The 19,480-nt window shown below is 45.3% G+C and overlaps 2 protein-coding genes across 2 annotated transcripts; both read left to right on the top strand.

Moving 5' to 3' along the window:
- Nucleotides 1-13,537: 13,537 nt before the first annotated feature.
- Nucleotides 13,538-14,920, top strand: LOC136278639 (uncharacterized protein F54H12.2-like). The gene has a single exon (XM_066162002.1). It carries the CDS (start codon nt 13,538-13,540, stop codon nt 14,918-14,920), a length of 1,383 nt encoding a protein of 460 aa, XP_066018099.1.
- Nucleotides 14,921-14,934: 14 nt separating this feature from the next.
- LOC136278640 (uncharacterized) lies at nt 14,935-16,109 on the top strand. The gene is made up of 2 exons (XM_066162003.1): nt 14,935-15,316; nt 15,472-16,109. Exons 1-2 carry the CDS (start codon nt 14,935-14,937, stop codon nt 16,107-16,109), a joined length of 1,020 nt encoding a protein of 339 aa, XP_066018100.1.
- Nucleotides 16,110-19,480: the final 3,371 nt, after the last annotated feature.

The raw sequence follows: 19,480 nt of genomic DNA on the forward strand, positions 1-19,480 counted from the left end.
ATTATTGCAGCTTTCTTGAGTCATCAGGCGTTTCATTCCACTCGCGTGTTTTGTTCCTTATGATTGCGTTGGTGTGTTCCTTGGTCCTGCTGTGGTTCGTGGTTTTGCTTTGAAAGAAAACCTTTTTTTTATTTTACGGCTTCTTATTATACTTTTTATCTCGTCATGGAAACTTGAATGATTTTGGAGAATGATCGTATCAAACGCGTTTATCGCAGCTTCCAGTACTCATGTTGAAAATTCATCGCGCTCGAAGAATGATCATATCAAGATTAAGAAAATCGGGAAACAAGACTGAACTGGCACAAAATCATAATTAAATGAGGACAGACAGACATAATTGTCAATGAGGACAAAAACTTGTAAATGGCAGTTCACAGGAAAAAAAATAAACCACGTCCTTTATTTTCTGTTTGATCTTTCAGTCGTAAATAATACATATAGATTTAGAAAAGCCTAAAAGTGGATCTTTTGTTAGTTTATTTTACACAGCTCTTAATTCACTTTTACAGAACTTCTCAATGGTGACTGTAGAGTTTTATTCTCAAATCTAGAGATTGCTCATTGGCTTTTTGTGTAGAAGGGAATTTGGTTAGTTGATGTAGTGAACTCAGCATATGTGGGGTGTGCAGCTAACTTGTAACGAACTTGAACGTTGCAAACTCGCTATCGATAGCAAAACGGGCGTAAACTCATTGTACTCCACAAAATATGCTTCTTTGAGAGATGACTTCCCACGGCTTTTATAAACTTCGAAATTCCAATTTTACACACATGTGCTATATAGAGAATAATACATGGTCGCGCGTAAATATGATAATTTGAGCGCAGCGAGCGAGTGAGATGTCGATTTGAACACGAGAGGAGAAATTCCATATCTATAAGCAACCATGTATGATTTTGTTAATCATATAAACACAGTAGCCCTTTACTGAGAAGAAAAGCCGACTTCATCAATGAATGAAAACTTAGTCGTCAATCTACGAATAACAATCTTATAGTGCGTTGGCGCTCACTCTTAAGATGGAAAAATGCGTTGAATTGTGATTACAAAAACAACAATGGTCGTAATTTTCAATTTACGAAATTGTCATTTATTGACTTTGTCCTTACTGAAAGAAGAAGTCTTTCAGGTAAAGGGCCAAAATCGACTGGTCGCAAATCTTCCAGTTGTCGATTTTCATTCTCAGCCGAGAGAAATGCCAATCATCCTCTACAGGCACAGTGGTTTCTAAGAGTCACTGTGACAGTGAAAATGACTGGATTATTTTTACAAATATCCAGAGCAAGATGTAAAGCAGAACATGGTCTGCACAGCTCTCTTGTTTTAATTTTGCACATATGTTCTCCCCGTGATCATCCCGTGGATGCCAATCGATTTAAACTTCACTTGTCGAAATACAAAAAAGCCACTCTAAATCTACCTGTCTTTAATATTCAAGAGTAGAGGTCAAAATAAAACACGGATTAAAAGAGGAGGGTGCCCAATAATTTCAGGCCTCATCAGGAGGATCCTTGCTTTACTAGATTCCTACCGAGTAAACGACGCCTATCTGTATCTAGTGTTTGTCATATATTTCCCTGTGTGGACTGGATATCCGTATTTGCAAGAACAACATAAGCCTGAGTATTCAATGTCATCCAAACAACAATACATGCTACATGCAATGTGGTAAATGAAGTAAAATTGTAGTTTATGCAATTATGCACATTGGATAGCAAGCTACACACGTGCCTACTAAAAAAAACACGCAATTAAACAACTTTTGAGTGCCTCTAAAGTACAAAGAAATAAATAGGGTGAAAAGTTACGATACAAAGTTGAAATTTTTTGAAAGCTGGAAGGTTATACACATTAAAATCATTTAACTCTGTGTATACCATTGATGCGGTTCCTTTGATTTTCCATTTCAGTTGGTTCGTTCGGAAATAAACGAAGGGCTTCTCGAATAGCTTCGTCCATTGAGCATGATACGACCGCCACGCTGTTGTTGAACTGATTCGATGATCACATCATCACGAGTAAACAACGTCGTTGTTGCGTTCACATATGAACGGAGAAACAACTTGCACAATAGCGTGGCTCCGGATGTTCTTTTATTTCGCGCTCCTCCCTCATTCGTGATTCCCACTACTAATTCGTGCTCGTCTCGCACTTGCCTCCGTTCATTTGAAAAACGTAAACAAAAAAAATTTAAAAAATACGCCACTTCTGCAGGCTATCTACAAGATCGCTATGTTTACCATTTTGTGATGGCTGCCTTGTCTGTTCATGTTGTTATCTCAGGCCTATCTTAAATCCCATTCCCAAAGTTGTCAAAACTCCCATATTTTCTCTGCATCCTCCTGGGTTTTTAAACAAAGTGTCTCTCACCAAACTCTGGATGTTGTAACTGGGTTATTAGTCTGACGTTGTTTTTTCATTCATTTCACTTTTTTTCAGTACTCTGTTTGCATTTCTATTAGCTTTCCTGTTTTTGTTTTTTTTTTTTGGGGGGGGGGGGAAGTTTTATATAGAAATTACCTGAGGAAAAGGTTTGAGTACTGAACAAAATTAAACTGTGCACTTGAGATACTCCTACTTCTTGCTGTCATCACTTTGAAATCCTTTTAAACGGTTTTGCTTGAAACAGTTTAATAAAAATTGTTCCATCAACAGCCACCATCCAAATTTTAACATCAAAGGTTTTTCTTTCTTTTTCCTTTCCAGTCTGATGACAAACTGCTTTTGTCTTTCATGGCATTTTGTTCAAATTTCGCGCAACTCATCACTTAAAAATAAACTTTGACCTTCATTCTACTCGTGTTAACTTTTAAGTTATTATGTTTGTTGCTATTATTTAGACCATATCAGTCCTGCCATTTCTTGTGGCCTGATATGTTGTAACGTTAATGGTGATTGGAAACTCTTTAAAAAAGCCTCCAATTGCTCTTTAGAAATACCCCCGTTGCATTTCTGTTTTAGATTGACCTTATGTTATCATTGTACAAACATTGAAGTTTTCTAGTTGGCAGATCAAAAAGTTAGCAGTAGTGGTATCCGCTCACTCAGGGCTGATTTTTTCGAATTCTCCCAACCTGACCTATGACGTAAATGATGACGTCATCAATTCTAGTGAGGAGAATTGACTTTTTGATCCTATGACGTCATCCCTATCACCATAACAACCTGACCTATGACGTCATCAGTTCTGTGAGGAGTATTGACTTTTTGATCCTATGACGTCATCATTATCACCATAACAACCTGACCTATGACGTCATCAATTCTAGTGAGGAGTATTGACTTTTTGATCCTATGACGTCATCATTATCACCCTGACAACCTAAAAGTGGATTAGGTTCGAATGAATATATATATGTCACGTTTCGATCTTTCCGATCCATGTGGTAACTTAAAAAAATGCGCATGCGTAGTTCTTAAAAATGACTTCCCAGTCCCCCTCTCGTGTGAGAGCATTAAACCCGTATCTCCCGTGACAATGGGGCACGCCTCGAGGGGTTGGTTACCTTCGACTTGTGTTTTGATTCCCTGATTGCTACGAAAGATGCGGGTGGGTATCATCGAGTAGTCATCTCGACTCATTGTCGCTGGGACTATTTACACTATTTACAATTTTTTTTGTTTTTTTGTTTTTTTGTTTTTTTTTTTTTGTTTTTTTTTTTGGTAAAAGAGGTGAGATGAAGCTAGGTGACCGTCAGAATAAGAATTAGAGAGAAGTGAGCAGTTCAGACACGTGCGCGTCCTCTTCCGTCCACTGCTCATACCCATACGGGAAGGTTTGGAACGTGTGAGGATTCACCACGCGCTTGTTGTATACCAATTTGTATTTTTTTTGTTGGGCCGTGGTGGACAATTGGTATTCTTGGGCGTTCCTCACGATTTTGTATGGTATGGGTACGGCGGTGACGCGCGCCTCGCCAGAATCCAGTGGGGAAGTTAAGTCTTCTAGCACGTTATTTTTTAGGATTTCAAAATTGACATGTTTCTGCCCCAGACTATTAAGCGTGATGCCCCGAACTTTACAGTCCTCTTTACCTTTATGGGTCTTATACCCGTAGTTTTTTGGACCTCCAGAGGCAAATTCCACTATATAATCGTCTGGGGGCAACTCGTCCTTAAAGTCCCCCAGATAATCTCCCAGTGGTGGTTCGGGCATTCCCTGGGCAGAAAGGAACACGACTGAGTCCGTGTCTTTGTAGAGTACTCGCTCTTGTAAGATGTCGAGAGCGTCATAGAGCTTTAGACGAGCCCAACAGGTCGTGAAACAGGCCACGAATATATTCAGGTTTGGCGAGATGGATTCGTCTTCCTCTTCTAAAGTGTATTGTACTTCCACCCGATCATCTGACTGTATACCAACGTACTTGATATTGACGGTGTCACTATTACAGAATGTGGAAAATTTTTTGGGGTCATCAAATTCCCGGACTTGTGTCTTGTTGGTACGCTGACCAAATTTACCCCACATGGAGTTTAACATCATCTTGGCCAGCGTACGCAGTCCGGGATTTTTCTCGATCTTTTCCGGGTCCAATTCGATCCCCTCTTTGTCTCTGTAATCAGCCAAGTGTCGTTGACGTTTCAGGGGATCGTCGCCCACGTGACTCGGCCACCCGCTGGCCTCTTCCTTGATCTTGAGCCACGTGTTTACGTAGTCTTTGAAGAGCCCTCTGCGAGTGGTTGGGAAATGCCACACTTCGTGTACACAGACGACTGTGTATCCCTTCTCAATAGCCTTGAGGAGTTCTGGTGTGCACCAGGTCCCTACGAGTTGGCGTTCCGAATCCGTGTGAGTACAGACGGGAGTACGCTCCAGAAAGGGTTTGGACATTTCCTCGACCACGCAGGAGGCACAGAGCGGAAAGGTGAGTTTGCCAGCGTGACGGTAAGGTAGCACGGGATGGAAGAGACCGTGGGGTGGAAGCACCGTGCATTTTGCTAAGCCGAAATAACGAGAAAGGTCTGTATGACCGGGTTGAGAGATGATCTCGGGATGTCCCAGAGGGTACTTACCGTTCTTGTTGACCCACGGGTACAGAGACATGAAATCGAAGTAACGAATCTTTTCCCCGCGAGTCTCGTCTACCTTGTGGTAGAGTCGTAAGGCGTTCGTACGACCTCCGAAGAACGCATCCCGAGGATTTAGAGGGGCCGAGAGATTTAGGGCATCAACGAACGCGCAAACATCTTCGCGTTCTCGTTTCAGTTTTTCCCATTGACACTCCCAAATTTCGACTACCCTGAAACCTCGATTACGCAGTAAGTCGAGTTTGACCTGCGTGCAACGGTACACGTCGTCAAAGCACCTATCGTCGAGGCGGCGATGGGATTCGGTGCGATTGGAATAGCAGACCGGACAACCATGCCAAAAGCAGCCTTGGAACTCGTAGACAGTGTTGGTTTTCTCATGGTATCCGTCTACCGTGTACCGGGAATGGGGAATCCGGTACTCGCCAGAATTGCCCGCATGTCGGATGTAATCGTCTTCATCCGGTAACTGGTGCTGTTGCCAGTGGAGCCATTCCAGGGCGACGCGAGAATGATTGGTGTTCAAGCGCCACCCGTGGAGCGGTTCGTTGGCGATCGTGTCAGCTTCCATGCGGTTCTGACGGAGATCCCGGTTGCAAGCAGAGGCGATGGTGATGTGGGAAAAGGGATTGAAGCGAGCCAGAGGCTCGAATACGGACTTGAAGGAGAGACACCCCTGCTTGAGGAGTTTGACGTCAGACTCGCAGTATTCAGTCAACTCCTTTTGGAAGTCGTAGATGACGTTGGCCAAACGTTGTCGAGTATGCCACGCCTCAAAGTCCCGTCGCGCAGATACAGACATGATGTCTGGCATGAAGTAGGAAGTGTCAGGAATGCGACCGACGTAGGATTGATTAGAAAGGGTGTTGAAGAGATGCGGAAAATACCCCTTCTTGAGTTCGGTGAGACCGAACGTCTTGGGAAAGGCCGAGAGCGGCATTTGGAAGAAGGAGAGAGAATCTATAAAGGTGATGCGATCAAAGGTGACCTGCAACAGCTTGGCACCGTTCCTCAACTGCTGGACGATGCGGTGTTGACGATGGTATTCTTCGACGACAAAGTAACCGTCGTACCCTTGGAAGTTGTGGGCCAACACCTTGACCTCTCGGCTGTCCTCCTCCGTCAACGTGTCCAGCCACTCCAAGAAGTCACGCATGCACGAGTCTCCCCGGAAGCGGACTGGACGCTCGTCGTTCTCGGTTTCGGCCACGACAAGATTCGGAACGTGACGTCCCGTGTCCTGCATGGCCTCCACGTCGAAGAATACGTGTAACGGAGGTTTTTCGTCATTGAGGTCGACACCATCCGCAGGAGGTGAAGGAAGAAGAGAAGTGGAGGGCACATCGTCCTCGTTGGAGTGCACGGTGGCCAAGCCGGCAGCAGCACCACGCAGAAGGCGACCAGGTCTTCGTTTGGCGCGACGTTCCGCCCGTTCTTCCTCGGGAGTTTTAGCCACTTGAATGAAGCACCGATGCGACAAGGCTTCGACGTAATGGTGACACGAAGGACACGTGACGTAGCCACACCGGTGTTCTTGTTGCTGTTTGCGACCCACAAGGAGTTTGCGACAGTTGCCGCACTTCCTACGACTCGTACAGACGCTCAGTTGCTGGTGATCCGCGGTCTTCCCACTCTGTGTCTTAGACACGTGATTGGTGAGACACGCTGTCCCATAGAACGTCCGTCTACATGAATCGCAGGTCTGCATCGCCGGAAGACTTCGGCATCGGGCCTCGGTGTAATCCGGACATCCAGTCTGGAGACAGGCACTGCAGTGGTCCGGGTTGTTGTCGCAGGCGTGGTGACCTTGGTTGTCGTAGGGTTTGAGACACCTCGCGCAGAAGTAGGAGGTGCCAAAGAATCCGGGTAGAGAAGTGATGACGTCGTAATGGCCGTCGTCGTAGAGGAGGACGAGCTGCTTTTGTGAAGGTGGGCCAAACGACGTCACGACATACCCGCGCGTGGCATCGCAGAGAAGAATTTGATAGTCGTAGAGAGAAGGAGCAAGAGAGAAGGCTCGGAGTTCGTCGTACCCACACGGACCTCGGGGAACTCTCGTTTCGTGATGAAGGTCTACTGCATGTTCTGCTTGGATCCTTCTACCTCTTTTGAACCCGTCCCAGTTGGGGTGTTGATCAAGTCTGGCTTTGGCCGTGACGATGGCTCTGGCGCAACAAAGCTCGTCTCCGTTCTTAATGAGGAGCACGGACAGCTTCTTTTTCTTGAAGGACGTCAAGGCGGAATGGCCGGGTTTCAACTTGCGTTTGCGACCGGAACCCGACGGAGGCGCGCGCACGTGCGTGAAGGAGAGTTGGAAGGAATCATCCATTTCGAACTGTTCGTTGGAGTTGAGCATGGCGCTCATTTGTTGCAGAAGGGCGTCCACCCGCGCCCCACCTCGAAGCCATTCGTCGACCGTCAGACCGCGATAATTGTAAGCGTGGGATAGTCGATTACTCGACAGTCCCAGGTACACGCGATCTTGGGCCGGGACGTGGTCTTGTTCGATGAGACGACGGACGGCAGCATGCAGGGCTTCGGTAAGAGCCGAAGGTACGTGCTGGGAAGGAATGAACGCACCGCGTTGTCTCAGACGCGTGGTGTAGTGTCGCTCTCGCACTCCCATGCGTTCACTCCTGCGATCCACAAAGGGATCCAAAAGAAATTCGAAAGAACCAGGAGGAGCGGAAGAGGAAAGGGCTGCGCCTCCCAGTTGAGATTGATAGGAAAATTGACGGTCAAAAGCTTCACCTACCTCGTTCAATAGGACGTCCGCCACGTCTTCTACAAATTCATTCTCGCCTTCTTCGTTCCTAGCCGCAGCTAGTAGAGTTTCATCATCCACGTCTTGTACGAAGCTTCCAAAGTCTGGTGGTCCTGCTTCCATGTTGACTGAGGCAAAAGAGGAATACTGGGAAGGAGACTATACTTATATACCGAGTTCTACGTCATCACTCCATATTGGGAAGCACCTCCATATTAGGACTCAGTACGTGGTGTAGGATGAGGGAAGTATCCCCTAGTCCTATATAAGGGTACTGGTAACGAGTTTGTAGTGGTTACAAGAAGGTAGGCTTTTTCGAAGGGACACGTTACTCAGTGGTAGGAGAGACGAACAAATGAACAACATGAACGGAGACCTGGAAGATAATCCCAAATGGGCAGCCTTGTACCTAGAAGACATGATGGACATTATGCAGCACCGAGCGGACGAGGATTCCTTGAGACGAGTGGTACGCTATGCCAAAGCTTACATCCGCGACATGACGGAAGAGGAAGACGACAACGAACTGACGGAAGACGAGAAGCGGTTTCTAATCCTGAGGAATCAAGTCATGCGCGCCTTTACGAACTTTGTCAAATTTTGAAGTTGAAATTAGAAGATCCTCGCAGCTAAGAACACTACTGAAACTAGTAGTTGTAAGTAGGACCTGAAAAAAAAAATTTCAGGCCCGTACGGGATTTGAACCCATGACCTCTGCGATACCGGTGCAGTGCTCTACCAATTGGGCTAACAAGCCAACTGGGAGCTGGCCAATGAATTGGGTACAAATAAACATCCGAATGAATGAAGATTTAGATATATGAAAATTCACATATTTGCACCGCGGTGGAAAGATGAATTTAGAAGATCCTCGCAGCTAAGAACACTACTGAAACTAGTAGTTGTAAGTAGGACCTGAAAAAAAAAACAAAAAACAAAAAACAAAAACAAAAAAAAAAAACAAAAAAAAACAAAAAAAACAAAAAAAAACAAAAAAAAAATATTCAGGCCCGTACGGGATTTGAACCCATGACCTCTGCGATACCGGTGCAGCGCTCTACCAATGAGACTTTTGTTACAACACTCGTATTTTATTGTTCCGTTTTTTTTTTTTACAATGTTAATGAAACCAAAAATTCGGTAACGGTTTAGTTTCCATCTGAATGGTTCTCTGAAATAAATTGTGTAATTCTTGCGTCATTCGAAGAGTGATGCGTCTGCTTCCCACGATGGTAGTGTTTTGGGGGTGTAGGTAGGGCGGGTGACATGGGACAAATCTCTGTTGCGGGTAGTCGAATTGGTACCACCGGTCTGTGTAGACGCACACGGGTTTTTGTTGCTCCAACGCCATTTGCACGCTCCAACCGGTTCCTCCCTGTAACGTGTGGGGTTTGGTTGTGTCGAAATGTCCGAAGGCCAGCACGAGATTGGTATCCCTCACCACCCAATAGTTTCTCTGTAACAGTCCCGTCTTTAACACGTTATTGGATAGAGAGCGTTGCAACGTCTTGTTGGCGCGTAACACGTGCTGCAAACCCTCGTGCAACATGCTTTCCGTCAAAGGCGTGATACGAACGGCGCGGGAGTGAGTGGGCGGAATGATGACACAAACACTCATGTCATACCTTCTGGCCAATTCCTCGGCGAGAGCATCCACACCTTCGGCGCCCCCAGTGTACAGGACACGCCCATTCAAAATACCCACTTCCATGGGGGACGTCATCCTTAGCATCTCGTAGGCGCAACGACTTGAACAACTGGCACAATAAGTCTTCCCAAGCTTCGTCTCTTTCCCTCTCCGACCGCGATCTGGAATAAGAGTAGAATGATAGCATAATGACGTTCGATACTACAAAACCTGCTTTCTTTTATAGCAGGGACATCACGTACGCTTCGACGCATGACCAAATATGGTCATTGGAAGAGTACGTACGACGCAGTAGCCTGCCATATACGGAATAGAACGACGCATTGCCCTACCATTTATGGAAAATGACCTTTGATACGACGCTATCTAAAAATAGGAAGGGTATTGTTCTCTGCGGTATATAGGTGACCTTCATTTACCTGTCAAGACATTCGTTGCGGAGCAGGAAAGCAAGAACCACCAGAAAATAAAATGGCCGACAAACAGAAGCTCACCAAAGGAAAACGAGCTGTCCCTTACAGCAAGAAAAAGGCGCCCGCCAAGAAAACCGCCAACGAGGAGCCTGCGGACGAACAGTACGTGGACATCGACCATTACGATTACACCGAGAAAGATTGGAAAGTGGTTCCACGTCCTGGGCGGGAAAAAGGCAGACGAGAGACTGTAGTACCCCAGCCTTCCGCGAGTGCTCTACCCTCTGAAGTACCAGAAGAAGAAGAAGAAGTAATAGAGGAAGGTGAAATCGTACCGGGCGTCGAAGGTACAGGTACGTTTTACTATTCCTCTTTGGATGAGTTATTGGATAGCGTGGAGGCAGATTCCTGGTTCCCATGCCCCATTCATATTACCCAAGGAATGGAAGAACGCAAGTCTAAAAAAGAAACTTGTACGGACGTGTTCCTTCGTTGTAGCGTGTCTACTTGCCCCGTGTTTTGTCCCGCCCAAGACTACCAAAAGTATTACGATCTGTGTCGTGCCCAAGGTCACGATTGGTTTACGTTGGACCGTATAGATCGAATGGTGTGCGAATGTGGTCGAAGCCCTACGCTGTCCATTTCCATGTCTGAGAAGAACAGAAACAGAATGTATCTGAGGTGTGCGTTTAGAGAGTGTGACCTCTTTGCATGGTGGAACACGAGACCCTTTAAGAAAACCCAAGAGATACTCATGGCTCACCCCGAAGGTTCTCATTCACAGGTGAACGGTACCGCTGTAGAGTTCCCCGATACCATGAAACGAACCCATCCCCATTTGCACGGAGACGTTAGGGTTAGGAGTAAGGGTTAGGGTTAGGGTTAGGGTTTAGGAAAAAGTATCACGACTTTTGTAGAGAGGCGTATGTCAATGAAAACGCTCCATTTCGTTTTTTTTACGATTAGGATATGAAACAGATGATGATGAATCTACTTGTACAGACTGTTAACGTTAGGTTTTTTTTTTTTTTCTGTTCGTTGTTACAGATGAAATTGGAAAAGATGATTTAGTGGACGTAGGTGTGTGGTGCGGACCTACATTATTCTTAAAACTTTGCCATTGTTTGAACGTCACGCCGCAAACGAAGGACGAACTCTTAGATGAAGTGTACAAAAGAATTTTTTCATAGTTTTTCATTTGTTTGTTTTCGTTAGGACTACGATTTAAAGAAGGTGTACCTTCTGATGACGTTTTGAAATGTATTGCCAAAGCGTTGGCCCAGGAAAAGGTCGAAAAGGTGACTCGATTCTTCTGTATTTTAATGGACCGACCTTACTACGATGTATTGAAAGAATTATTAGAGGAGCAATAAAAATGTGTGAATGTCGTGTCTTGGTTCATTTCTTTTGTATCCTATCATGGGTAAAAGACGTAGTGGCAATAGACCCTCACGAAGGAAGAGGAAGAAGAGAACTTCCCAAAAGGGTGGGGCGTCTGTACGTACCGTGAATAGAATTTTAAATCGAGGACCCTCCGCAACAGATAAAGCGGCTTATGTGGCTAGTATGTTGTTGTCCGGACCCGCTCCAGGATTCGGCACCTTGGGAAGATTACTGGGTAAACAAGTTCTTAAGGGGGTCATGGACAATGTGAATCATTATCGAGGTAGACGCTGATCATGGAAAGAGCTTTCTATTACCTACACTATAAACTCTCACACTGGGTGTGCATGAAGATCAGGGACGTTGTGTACGAACACGAAACCCCGCATAAACTCAAACCGTACGACTGGGTACCTATGGGCTTGGAACACCACGTGTTTCGCAACGAAGTCCTCCCGCACAGGTTTCCTATACGTACGAGGATCTTCCACATCATGACCTTTATGAGATTCTACAAAGGAAGATATACAAAATACGTTTGGAAGCAATTGTACCTTCAGTACTTTTCAAACACTTGGCTCCTCTACTACGCCTACATCCTCTACCTCCAGTTGCTATGTCTAAGAAGATGGAACGCTCTGGGAAGAAGAAGAAGAAAGTAGAGGACTCGGACGATCAAGATTATAAGAAGAAAGTCTTATTGGATTATTCTACGCCTGGGGTGGTGGGTAATCTGGGGAGTGTCTCAGAGTATGCCAAGGCTCAAAAGATATCGGTCGGGCGTGCCAAGAGAGAATTGGAAAAGAATCTTGCCTATACCCTACACAAACCCAGAAGGCGGCGCGGTGCCTTTCAACCCGTTCTGGTGTTCGACATGGACGAACAATGGGTGGCCGATCTGATAGAAGTACAATCGATTGCCAAACAGAATAAGGGATATCGCTATCTTCTCACTGTCATTGATGTGTTATCCAAATATGCGTGGGTGCAATCGCTTAAAAAGAAGACTGGAAAAGATGTCACCGAAGCCTTTCGACGTGTACTCACCCAAGCCGAAGGGAGAAAACCTCTTAAATTACAAACGGATGCGGGTAAAGAATTTTACAACGGAACGTTTCAGGAGCTCATGAAACGAGAGAAGATCCATCATTTTTCGACGCACGGGGATGCCAAGGCTAGCGTCGTGGAACGTTTTAATCGCACCCTGAAATCCAAACTCTACAGATATTTCACGGCCGCCAACACCCTAAGATTCGTAGATGTGTTACCCAAACTCGTCCAACAGTATAATCACACCTATCATAGGAGCATAGGCATGGCTCCTGCCAAAGTCACACTTTGGAACGTGCAAGACGTATGGCATCGATTGTACGACGGACGCTTGGAAGAAGGGAAGAAACGACGTCCCGTGTTCAAAGTGGGAGATAGGGTACGTCTCAACAAGAGATTCAGATCTTTTAAGAAAGGCTATTTACCGGGATGGACGGAGGAAGTGTTTGTCGTACGTCAAGTGGTTCCCTCTTTGGGCGTCACGACCTACAAGGTGAAAGAATTGGACGACACTCCTTTACAGGGTACCTTTTACGCCAGGGACTTGCAAAAGGTGACAGTGGACCAATCCTCGTTTTTTAGGGTCGAAAAAGTGTTGAAACGTACCAAAGATAAATTGTACGTCAAGTGGAAAGGGTATCCTGCCAAATACAATAGTTGGATCCATAAAAACGACGTGAAATAAAAGATGCTATTATTTGTACGTGTGTTGTTATCATGAGAGGAGGTACGTTGAAACGATTCGTGGTGTACACGCCACCTCATCATCCCGTCCCCCAAAAGGGAGGTAGTTTGTATCGGTGGGGACGTCCACCACCCTTTGTGGGTACGTGGTCCGGTACTCATCATCAAGTGGGGAGTGGTATGAAAGATATGGCACAGGATTTTTTGCGAGAAGTGAGGACTGGTATTAAAAGTGGTGTTAAGAAACGATCCCTTTCAGAAGTGAAACGTGGCATAAAGAGAGGAGCTAAAACGGCCCTCAAGAACGAAGTCAAGAGAAAAGTGGCCAAAAAAATCAAAGACATCTTCGGAGAGTAAACTAATCATGTCACGCGTCCGTCAAGTACGTAGTAGTCAGCCTAGAATCGGCGTGGGGACCAACGATCGCATCTCTACCATTCTCCATAGGTATTCGCATAGAAGGAAACAACAACGAGGTGGATTTTTAGTACGACGGGCTCCTTATAAAACATCCTCCTCGCAACGTCACCGTCGCAAACGCACGAGGAGGCGACGACGATAACATGATAAAGTCAGCGCAACATAACCCGAATCTCTCGCTCTTTCAAGTTCCACCCACCGATCTCAGTACGGTGAGTTCGAGATGGGTGAAAATTCCCCCTCTGACGTCGAGTATCACACCCATTCAAATCTACATCGACAAACAATCGGATCTCATTGATTTGTCGCGATCGTTTGTGGAAATAGATGTGGGATTCAAGACGACTGCAGGTGGCCATCTCACATCCCGCAACGACGATGTGGGAAGGATGACTTCTTTTGCCAACAATTTGGCCCATACTCTTTTCAAGCACATCAATGTGAAATGTAATGGAACGTTACTCACTGAACAAGTGGACATGTACCATCATAAAGCCTATCTCCAGACCCTACTGAACAACGACAGAAATGATGGAGACACCATCTTACAAGCCACGAATGGAGGTTGGCGAAACGAAATTGATTCTCCCGTCACTTACACAGCAACGAACGTCAAAGGCGACGATGCCGCCTTTGCGACACTCTCCGACAATCAGCAGGCTAGCATCAAAGCCCAGAAAAAGGAAGCGAGAGATTTGTATTCGGAAGGAAAGAGGCGTATTCTGCGTATGAAACCCTTTGTGGAAATTTTTCATCAAGGTAAATGGATCGTACCCCGCACCAGTTTTGAAATGGATTTCTACTTGAATCCAGCATCCATTTTCTCTAATGGAGAGTCTAACCCGCCCACCGAATCCGTGCGCGTGCACGCTGACGACATTAAACTTTCCTTCTACATGTGTCTCGTGAAACTCAATCCATCCACCTACATGGATATGATGGGCCTCTTGAGTAAATCTGCGGCCCTCTACCCCTTCGTGAGGACAGAAATGAGACAATACCCCCTGGACAATGGAGCCACCTACAAAGAAATCAACAATCCCTTCAATAATAAAGTCCCACAACGATTCTTACTAGCTATCGTGGAAAACTCAGCTTTTAATGGTAGATACGATCAAGATACCTTTGCCTATCAACCAGCAGGCATAGAATACATCAAACAAATTGTAGATGGGGAAGAATATCCTTACGAAACTCTGGAATTGAACACGGGGAATGGTCGAAAGGATGTGAGGGGGTACTACAGATTCTTGGAAGCCACAGGATGTCTCCAGCGTGGAAGCGGAAATATGGTGCGATTCCTGGATTGGGGGTACGGTAAAAACGCCACCATCTTCGCGTTTTCAAACGTGCCTAACGGTAGACACGACGATCCCATCCTATTGCCTAGACCCCAAAGCACGATCAATCTACGTTTGAAATGTGCTGCCCAACAGAGTCAAAAGACCATCATACTCATGTCCGAATATGAAGGTTTAATAGAAATTGACGGTATAAATTCCACCACTTCCATGAGTGTGCACTAAGCGGACAGAACGGGATGGAATTTGTGTGGTTAACCACCGATCAGTTGAATGCTGTGGCATCGGGGGACATACACTTGAGGAATGTTTTTGTGGGAACCATGGCGTGTGATCAATTACCCGAACATCCGGAAAAATTGAATCGTAGAGCATACATCGTGAATACGGATCCTTCCCACTTACCTGGACAACATTGGTTGGGCGTGTGGACGGAACACGACACCTGTGAAGTATTGGATAGTTACGGACTTCCTTTTTCGCATTACGAACATTTGAAACCTTTCATAGCGTGGCTCAATAAATGGTCGTGTGTGCGCAGAAACGATGCACCCATACAATCGATCAAAACAGCCAGTTGTGGAGACTATGCTCTCGTGTATTTGATGTATAAAGCGAGAGGTAAAAGTACGGAAGAGTTTCTCGAGTTATTTTCTGAGCATGATCTTGTAAGCAACGATGACAAAGTAGGAGACATCTTGGAAGATATTGTAGAGAACGAAATAAAAGCTTTTGAATAAAACACGCGTGTTTCATTTGAATCATGAGTTGTGTAGAGCAAGGTTTTACGTTTAAGTCTCCTTCGAGCATTTTGGTCGTGGGACCCTCCAACTGTGGAAAGACCACCTTCCTAAAACGTCTCTTATTGGAAAATGAGGACCTTCTCGCCACGCCCTCCAGAAGAATCGTCTACTGTTACGGGTCGTGGCAACCGACCTTTGACATCCTAAAAAAGGAAGGCGTGACGTTCCACGAAGGTGTACCTACCCACGAACAATTGAAAGAATGGTTTGGGGACAAAAAAGGGGGTCTCTTGATCTTGGACGATCTCATGGCCGAAGGAGGAGACGACAAAGATATCCTAAATCTCTTCACTCAGTATTCGCATCACATGAACGTCACCGTGTTTTATCTATGTCAAGACATGTTCCCTCGCGGAAAATATGCCAAGACCATCTCTAGGAATGCTCAATACATAGTGGCGTTCAAAAATCCTAGGGACCAGGTGGCCTTGCGCACGCTCTTACTTCAAATGTATCCCACGACTTGGAAAGACCCGTTGGAGCAATATAACGCATGTACGGAACGTCCCTTCAGTTATTTATTGTTGGATGTACATCCTGCTACTCCAGACAATAGAAGATTACTGAGTCACTTATTGAAACACGAAGGTTGTATCCGTTGTTACAGATAGGGAGAGAGAGAGAGATAAACGGATTCCAGTCCCATTCGAATATCCAATGCAAATCACGACAACCTATAAAGATAACGGACGTCCCACCGTAACGCGCAATTCTACCAGTGTACGGAACTAAGCAGATGGCACGTCCTAAAGGTCGAGCACGCAGAAAACGAAAAAGAAGAGTACAAAAAGGAGGTCTCGTACCATTGGCAGCTGTCATTCCGGCCCTCATATCAGGCGGCAAATCTTTAGCCCTCAGCGGAGCTGCTTACGGTGCCAAAAAAGCCTTGGGTAAAATAATAAAGAAAGTCAAGAAGAAGAAGAGACGATGAAACGCATTGCAAGAAATCTGGATTTTTTGAAATCGATTCTACGCGAAAAGAATCGCCACAGACGACTGGAAAAACTCTTGCATGCCAATAAAGATCAGATCAACGCCGTGAGTGAATTCACTATTAACATGTTGAAGAATAACTTCCCCTTACCACCACACGTCGTGGCAAAATTACGAAAGCAGAAAGATAATCTGAGGGAAGTTTCGAAACGCAAGAATTCCTTGAAGATACGTCGTCAAGTGCTCATGAATCAAAAGGGTGGTAGCTTTTGGAGTGGTCTGAATGAAGCGCTTTGTTGTTGCATGAGATGAAAAGAGGTAGAGGTTCATTCCATCTTCGAGTAGGGAACTACGACATAGACATAAATGGGGTGACATGTAACCTACGTTTCAAACAGTGGTTTCGTCGTCTGTGGAAGAAACATATCGCCGTTCCTCTTCAACACTTATGGAAACGTACATGATGATAAAACCCGACGAATTTCGTACCTTGGTAGACTATTACAAAGGAAAGATTTCAGAAAGTACCTTACTGGACAAGGCAGCGCGAGTGGCAGCCGAAGCTCAGATTTTGATAGATGATCCCAATACCCCTGCCGCCTTGAAAGAACCTGTGGTGAAAGAGATGTTGAAGGAAAAAAACATGTTAAACGATAAACTACGACAAGGACCTTCGGTAGCCATGACTGCCCCTGGAGTCCCTCAACCCCCCGTCGACGACGACAAGATGGATGGGTTGCAAGAAAGACTGTTGAAAGAATTGGTAAAATCCATAAATGCCAACACACAATCGATTGTCCCCCAAATCACCCAAACACCTTTGACGGTAAAGAAGGAGGAGCCAAAGCCTAAGAAAAAACGTAAAAAAACCGAAGTCGAACGATTGAAAGAGTTCGGCTCGTGGGAACCTTGGGAAAAGAGAGGATACGATCCCTATCAAACATTTCAAGATGACGAAGATCAATACGCACCAAGCACGAGCCAAGGGAAGGGGAAAAAGGGGAAAGGGAAGAGCAAGAAAAAAAAGACCGGTTAAAAGATGTCCTCAATCTGGAGGTGGTGGTCGTCGTCCTTCCAGGAAGAGAACACGCCAGCGAGGTGAAGGATTGGACATTCAAAAATGGATCTCTAAATTGGGAGTAGAGTTTCACTGGCCGGGGTACCAGTACATGGGGCCGGGCACAAAACTAGAAAAAAGATTGAAACACGGGGATCCTGGTATAAACCGTTTAGATCGACTCGCCAAACAGCACGATATCGATTATTCACGCGCCACGAGTCACAAAGACAAATTGATAGCCGATCGTAAAATGGTGGCTGGTATCGATCGATTTCCTGGAAAAAAGACAATGACCGAAAAGATTGTGAAAAAGATCATGCAGGGTAAAATAAAATTAGGTTTGTAACGTACCCATGTCTCATTCTTGACTTTACTTAGCGACGCAATGAATACCTCCTACCCCGAATCCGGATTTTACGTCACTCTTCCCAGCAACGACAGCAGCATTAAGGCCTTTCCCGAAAACAAGAACAATTCATGGACGAACGTGTTACCGGTACCTTTAGACATGGATGGTGAGTGGGAAATGGGGTTAACGAATATTGCATTACCTACAGAATCTCTATTGAGTGAATATCTCTCCACCCTTGAGGATGACCACGGTCTTTTGAGAACATCGCGATGTATTTTCAATACTACCGGTGGGAATGTCACAGTCGTGACCACAGTGTATTACAAAGACATCAAAGAAGAAAGGATGGAAACTGTACACGATTTACTGCAAGCATTATTCGAAACCGAACGTCGCTTACTCATCGATAGTTTAGACAGCGGTTTTCAGCCAAACCCCACAAATTACCATAAGCAATTTGATGTATCCTTCAACAAGGAACAGGAAGAGTGTCTCGTCACCGCCACAAACATTGGAGACGATAGCATAACTCCCCAAAACATGATACAAAACGTTTACGTCATGTTACGTGACGACATGTGTTATAAGTTCGGATGGGTCAGAGACGTCGTGATAAACAATGGTCAGGCATTGACCACTGGACCTAATCTAACAAAACAGTTTCGTCATGACAGTAAGGGATGGACAGAGTCTAAGACAGTCAGATCAAATCAGAATAGACCTCACGGTCTTAAACACACCACCATAAATGGATTCAAAGGAATTGTATTCTATCTCGATTCCATTGCGTGGACGTTCACACGTACCGTAACCTGCACGTACAAGAGAGGTCCGTCACACCGTGCACTCTACGTCTACTCGTCGCTTTGTGCTCCAACCATCATGGGAAATGAAACGACCGATTTATTGAGACAAGTGGAGTACCGCCTTACGTTGAAAGGTCATTCGTGTTACGAACCGCATTCCATTCAATACAAGCGTCTCCGGAACAACCACATCTCCTTCATCGAAACAGCTATAACAGAAACGGACGAGAATAAATTAGCTCAGTTCACCGAAGGTCCGTCCATACTCACCATTCATTTCAGACGTGTGCGCTAAGTGTCCAAAGATGATAAATCACTTCTACGTTACATTACCTAGCAACGACGGTAGCATCAAATACTATCCACAGAATACGAATCATTCCTGGAAAAATCGCCTCTCGCACCGTATCGATCTAGAGGGCGATTGGGAGGTAGGATTGGCCAGCATCAGTCTACCGTGCGAATCATTATTACAAGACTATCTACAAACCTTGAAAGCTGACGACGTACTTTTACGAACTGTGCGCAAAGTATACAATACCCTGAGCCGATCCTACGACACAAAAATCACCATAGTTCGTTACAAAGATGTACGAGACAAAAGGTTGGTGACCGTACACGATTTGCTTGAAGCTCTCTTTGACGTGGAACGTGACTATTTCGTCATCGCTTTGGATAACACGTTCTACATCAATCTCACCAATAAACATTTACAGTTCGATGTCAGCTTGGATGAAGAGAGCGAAACGTGTACCCTCACCGCCAAGAACATTAAAACTTCCACCCTGAGTTTGGATACAGTGGCTGCCTTCGTCCAAGTCATGCTACGCG

The sequence above is a fragment of the Pocillopora verrucosa genome, unplaced genomic scaffold (genome assembly GCF_036669915.1).
Source record: "Pocillopora verrucosa isolate sample1 unplaced genomic scaffold, ASM3666991v2 scaffold_4, whole genome shotgun sequence".
NCBI lineage: Eukaryota > Metazoa > Cnidaria > Anthozoa > Scleractinia > Pocilloporidae > Pocillopora > Pocillopora verrucosa.

Coding starts and splice junctions, on each gene's coding strand:
- LOC136278639 (XM_066162002.1), top strand. CDS start 13,538: ATGATAAAGTCAGCGCAACATAACCCGAATCTCTCGCTCTTTCAAGTT.
- LOC136278640 (XM_066162003.1), top strand. CDS start 14,935: ATGGAATTTGTGTGGTTAACCACCGATCAGTTGAATGCTGTGGCATCG. Junction 15,317..15,471: donor TTTGATGTATAAAGCGAGAG/GTAAAAGTACGG, acceptor TGAGTTGTGTAG/AGCAAGGTTTTACGTTTAAG.